The 6073-nt window shown below is 37.0% G+C and overlaps 1 protein-coding gene across 1 annotated transcript in view; it reads right to left on the bottom strand.

Moving 5' to 3' along the window:
• Nucleotides 1–6073, bottom strand: part of LOC107680414 (kinesin-like protein KIF21B) — a 66021-nt gene that overhangs the window by 25111 nt on the left and 34837 nt on the right. The window contains exons 21-25 of the mRNA XM_016476303.1: nucleotides 5479–5539; nucleotides 5334–5382; nucleotides 4970–5169; nucleotides 4744–4818; nucleotides 645–758 (exon numbers count right to left, since the gene is read on the bottom strand). Coding sequence (XP_016331789.1) covers nucleotides 645–758; nucleotides 4744–4818; nucleotides 4970–5169; nucleotides 5334–5382; nucleotides 5479–5539 — 499 coding nt within the window. The remainder of the gene's footprint in view (nucleotides 1–644; nucleotides 759–4743; nucleotides 4819–4969; nucleotides 5170–5333; nucleotides 5383–5478; nucleotides 5540–6073) is intronic.

Raw genomic sequence — 6073 nt, 5'->3', positions numbered from 1 at the left:
CACTCACTCACACTCACTCACTCACTCACTCACTCACTCACACTCGCACACACAAAAGGAGAATGGAATATTCAAGGGGTTGAAGAAATAATGAGATAAATCCTTGACAGGCGCATCAAATGACCAATTTAGATCTCTATGGCAATATCAGATGCTGCTGATTCAATTATGGAAGGAACGTGCAAACAAAACCCATCTTCAGAGGGTGGAATAATTGATTATCCTACCCTAATGTGCGCACTTGTGTTGTTATAATGGGAATTCACAGGAGCTGAAGAACTGACAGTAGCTTCTGCTGTCGGCTTTGAGTTATACTAAGCATTTGACTGCAATTAGAGATCAATACTGTCTGCGGCACATGTAGGGTTAAAGCTGAGGTACCGAACTAGTGGATTAAAATACTGTAATGAAGCACTCGAAGTAACCTGGCAGAAAGCAAAGTCATTCACTTATAGCTGAAGGAGAAAAACTAGCTTGGTGGAAAAGGAAAACAGTTAAATAAACCTAGTGAACATGTGGGCTCGTGCAAAATCCCATGCTCAGGTACGATGAGGAATTAAACCCTAAAGGTAAATCAGCCTCTGGTGATTTTTTAACAAGATAATAAATAGTTCATGCCGTATGTGTGTTTGTGCGCAACTCACTTGTCGAGTGCTGAGCCCTGACTCTGGTTGCTTGTCAGGCGGGAAAAGACGTTGCGGTCGTTACGTGTTCGGAGAGGAGGGGAAGAAGGAGGGGTGTAGCCTACGTCTGGACTTCTGACATAAAAAAAAAAAACATTTTTTAAATACACACAAAAAACAGCATGTCTGATTAAAGGAAAGAGCTGGTACACACTTCACCTTTAAGTATGTTCAATTGTTGGTTTTCAGAATAGCTTATTACCGAAACATACTATTTCTGCAGTATATGTCAAGGTCAAATTTATTTGTATAGTAAAATTAAAATCAACATTTTGACCCAAGTGCTTTGCAGCAGTAAATGAAGAGCCATAGTACATTAATAACTAAATAAAAAAGTAAAATGAAAATAACAAAAATAGAAAGAGTAAACACTACAACCATAACACATTTAAAATGAGATATTTATATTAACTAAATAGACACATACTGTATTATAATTGTATAATAACAATAATAAAAAAACTATAAATCCATCAAGGGACCATCTTCGTACATTTTCATTTATAAATGCAAATTTATACTAAATATTATGTTGTTTGCAAAATTAAATAATTGGTTTTTACATTGTCATTATACTAAATGTCTAAGGAAATGATTAAAACACATCTGGAAAGAATATCTTTGCTCTTAGATATATAAACGTGAAGGAAAACCTTTATGTATTTTTATTACTTTTTTTAATTATTAGTGTATTACTTATTGATTGATTTGTTTTTACAATACAATGTTTTACAATGTTGTAAAGCAACAGGAAAACCCCACACAAAGATTCTCATTATGAAATAAATGTTTTTCTCTAATGCACGTTGGCCACAATTAATGGTACCCTTAGGAATTCTTATGAGTAAAATATCTCTGAAGTATATTCCCATTCATATTTACCATTTTTAGCACACCAGGGTGATTATGAACATGAAATAATCCAGCCATTGCTTCCTGTTTCACAGGATTATAAATGTGAGGGAAAACAAAGGTCAAATTCCCTTAATCATCCATCACAATGAGTAAAACTAAAGAATATAGTTCTGATGTACAGAACAAGATTGTTGAGCTTCACAAATTAGAAAATGGCTTTAAGAAAAGAGCTAGAGCATTGAAAATCCCCATTTCCACCATAAGGGCAATAATTAAGAAGTTCCAGTCAACTAAAGATGTTACAAATCTGCCTGGAAGAGGAAGGCCCAATCCCAATTCTACCCCTTAGCCCTCCCCCTTTCCTGTGGGCGTCTCAATTCTCTTTTGGTTGGAGGGGTAGGGGGAAGGGGAAGGGCCAGATAGCCCTTCAAACGAAGATTTTTCTGGACCACACTTCAAACGAAGGGGTATGAATTATCTCAGCGTAAACCGGATTCAGCAGCAACATGGCTGCCCTAGCGAACAAAAAGACACATAAATGTAAGCATTTTTGGCATTAATAAAGATTTTAATGAAAAGTAATCATTTGTTTTATGTTACATTCAATCGTGAGTTCATATTTACGGTCATGTTACTCAAAGAAATGTTTGCAAAAAATCGCTAAAGTTTGCTAACGTCATATCATTACAGACTGCACGATAGTGCCACAACATATACAGTATTCATGTCTGATCATGACGATAACCACCATAGACACTGAGGGGACCAGTCCCCCCAATAATTAGAAATCGCTAAACCCTTTTCTTAAATATTGCCAATTCGAGAGAGAGAGACAGAGAGAGACAGAGAGAGAGAGAGATGAAAGTTGCGTGTATGCACGTCTGTGCGTTTCTCTTTTTAGAGTGAGTTTACTTCAAAAACAGCGATTTTATCCTCTCGTTGCTGGAAAATATAACCTAGTGATTCAGTATTCAAACTGTTATTAATAAAAGTCGTGGGGCAGTGTTGACAAGTTTCTTTTCTCCTGGATGTGTGAGCTGCGCGATCTCCGATATATATATGTGTGTGTGTGTGTGTGTCAGTAAGCACCGCATTCATTTAGAATGGTAAATAAAGGCTCTAATGCACACCAGTACACCAGTATAGGTGTGTGTATTGTAGGAGCTAGAAGACGTATGATGACGTGTGACGGTATAATAGTGGTGTCCCAATTCTTAGGAGAATATTTTCACCCCTACCCCTTGACACTTTGTTCAAGGGACAAGGGGAAGGGGTAGGCGGAGGGGTAGGGGAAGGGGAAGGGGAAGGGGTATAAAATATAATTGGGATTGGGCCGAAGTGTGTCTGTATCGTCCTAATGCACGGTGAGGAGGAGAGTTTGAGTGGCTAAAGGCTCTCCAAAGATCACAGCTGGAGAATCGCAGAGATTAGTTGAGTCTTAGGATCAGAAAGCCTAACAAAAAACTTTTTTTTTTTTAAATCTCAAACAGCCCCTACATCACCACGTGTTGTTCGGGAAGGTTTCAAGAAAAAAAAAAATCAAGAAAACTAAATGCTCTCATCCAAAAACAAACTCCAGCATATTCATTTGTCAGACACTACTGGAACAGTAAGGACTGAGTTCTATGGTCAAATGAAACTAAAAAATTAGCTTTTTAACAGCAAACACTCAAGATGGGTTTGGTGCACACAGGAGTAAAAAAGTACTCCATGTGTACAGTGAAATGTACTGCTGGATCTTTAATGTTTTTGGTGTATTTTTCTGCCGGAGGTCCTGGACATCTTGTTTAGATACATTGCATTATGGATTCTATTAGGGATGTGCAATATATCGAAATTATCGAAATATCGCAAATGTATATATCGCAATATGCATATCGCTACGGCTTGCAATATTTGGGGCCATGAACAAAAGACAAAGAGAAAATCACTCACTGCTCTTACCTAAATAACTTTTGTAGCTTAAATAAGAATCAGTGCATATTGAATTCATAGAGTAAATACTAAGCAGTGTTGTATTTTTCCTTTTTATTATTCAGTTCAGTTCCTAAACTCATGTTAAAATTATATTTTTATGTAATGCTAGAGTAAAACACTACCGTTCACTTTCAGAAGTTGTTGTAGGGGTGCTTTCTTCTCACAAAAAGTGAAACATGTATGCTAGTTATATTAGAATCAGAATCAGAATGAGCTTTATTCACCACTTAAGTGTGCGCAAACACAAGGAATTTGTTGTGGTTTTACAGGAGCTCTTGATACATACATACATACAAATAACCATATATATATGACACAAGATAGTTAGAAGTTCACAGAACTGACTCAGCAACAGCTGAGTAAAACTCTTTCATCTGAGCATGTGGCACTTTAAGCATTATCGTATCGCATATCGAATATCGCATCATTTAATGAGTTATCGCATATCGCATTTTTCTTCAATATCGCACAGCCCTAGATTCTATCAAATAACAACAGATAAAAAATCAAAACCTGACTGCCTCTGTTAGAAATCTTAAATTGGGCCAAGGTTGGACAATGATCCAAAACAAAAATGTCTCACTGAGCACAAAACGAATATTCTGCCATGGCCGTCCCAGTCCACTGACCTGAACCCTACAGAAAATGAGTGTAGTGAACTGAAGAGAAGAAGCTGGGAATCTGAAGGATCTGGAGTGATTCTGGATGAAGGAATGGTCTCTGATCTCTTGTCAGGTGTTCTCCAAACTCATCAGGCATTATAGGAAAAAACTCAGAGCTGTTATCTTGGCAAAAGGATGACGCAAAAAGTATTGAATAAAAGGGTACCATTAATTGTGCCTACGTGCTTTAGAGAAAAACATTTATTTTATAATGAGATTTCCCCCCCATTTTAAATTCTTATTTTTCAATGAAAGGTTAGATTTTTGTAAATTTTTAAAATAAAAGATCAATAGGATTAACAATGCAGATTTATTTACACAGCCTTTTTTGATCATATTTACCAAGGGTACCAACAATTCTGATCACAACTGTAAAATAAAATTAGTTTTTATTAGTTTTGCGATTTCTGTCCAGTCTTTAGAAAGCAAAATGAAATGGTAATAAATTCTGTTTTTATTTTCCGTTGTTTTGTTTTTTTCTCGTAACTGTTGCCCTGAAATTTCCCCTAGCAACTAACCTTGCAATCTAAAAGCACTATTTGTCAGATTTCTGATGATGAAGTTACCTATATGGCTGGCCTCGATCGTATGACTGCCTCCTTGTTAAGGGAGAAGTGTCATATCCTCTGGACTGCCTTGGGCTGAAACATTAGCATAGAAACTGTGTTACACTCAAAATAACTGAATAACTGTGAGGAGACAGAATCCAAAATCCTGATTACACCTTGATCCTATAGAACTGAATATAATTTATTCCAGTATGAGAGGCTTGAGCCTGACATTTCCACTCACAAAGTGTGTCCTCTGACAGGCAGGCTGATGGTTCGAGACACCAGCTCTCTGGAGTAGGGCTCTTTGAGGACCAGGCCGTTCTCATGAATCTCCGACAGAGAAGCCAGGGACTTAGTGATGTTCTTGGAGGTGAGGTCCAGAATCGAGCCCAAATACTCAGCTGACACCGCCTTCATTTGTGCAGAGAGCCGAGGCTCAACCTTTGAGAGGAAACGCAGTAAATAATTCTAAATACTACACTGCCACCTGCTGGTTATAACAGAAACGAAGCGCTGCTTTCCAATGCTGCTGAGCCATTTAACATACAGTAGTCATGCCATAAAATATTACTTGATCAAATCTAAGACACAAAGTTTGAGTTTACCTTTATCTTAAAGTCATCTTGACTCGCAGACAACTTCATTTGGGAAAAACTGTAGCAGGGAGTTGAGCGGTGAAGTTCAAATATAGATTTGATAGATTATTTCATCAACATCATGTGTGAATGTACTGTAAGAATGTATTCATACCCGCCCTCTGACGCCTGGCTGAACTCAGACGCATCCTCATCTGTGCTCGCATAGCCATTCTCTGAGGAATATATGAAACAAAATGACAAATTTACACCATAACTGCAAAAACACAATGTATTTGAAACTGGTTTCACTATAATAATTTGAAGAAATAAAAACCTCTCAGTTTCTTTCTATAATACTACAGTACAGTGTCAGCTGCACATACAAAACATTTTTGTTATAGATATATATATTAGGGTTGTGACGGTGAGGAAATTTTCCCACCGGTAAATTCTGTATCACAGTGCTGTGCGCATTTTACTTTCACTTTCAAATTAGCGGCAATTGAATTGGCGCAATTCGGCGTTAAGCAATTGTTTGTTTGAGTTTTCCCTCTTTTCCTCGGATTTCTTGGCTTTCAAACAGCTAGAAAAAGCAAAAATCAAACACTGTGGAACCAAATAAATAAGAAACATAGAACGTTTATTAGCAAAACGAATAAGAAAGCTTGGAGGCATGGTATATACACCTTGATGTAAAATAAAATAAAATACACAAAGTTTAAATAAAGTAATCAACAAACACTGTGGAACCAAATAAATAAGAAACA

The sequence above is a fragment of the Sinocyclocheilus anshuiensis genome, unplaced genomic scaffold, assembly GCF_001515605.1.
Source record: "Sinocyclocheilus anshuiensis isolate Anshui unplaced genomic scaffold, SAMN03320099.WGS_v1.1 scaffold792, whole genome shotgun sequence".
NCBI classification, from domain to species: domain Eukaryota; kingdom Metazoa; phylum Chordata; class Actinopteri; order Cypriniformes; family Cyprinidae; genus Sinocyclocheilus; species Sinocyclocheilus anshuiensis.
The sequence above is the reverse complement of the archived record's forward strand: the minus strand, read 5'-3'. Positions and strand labels throughout refer to the sequence as shown.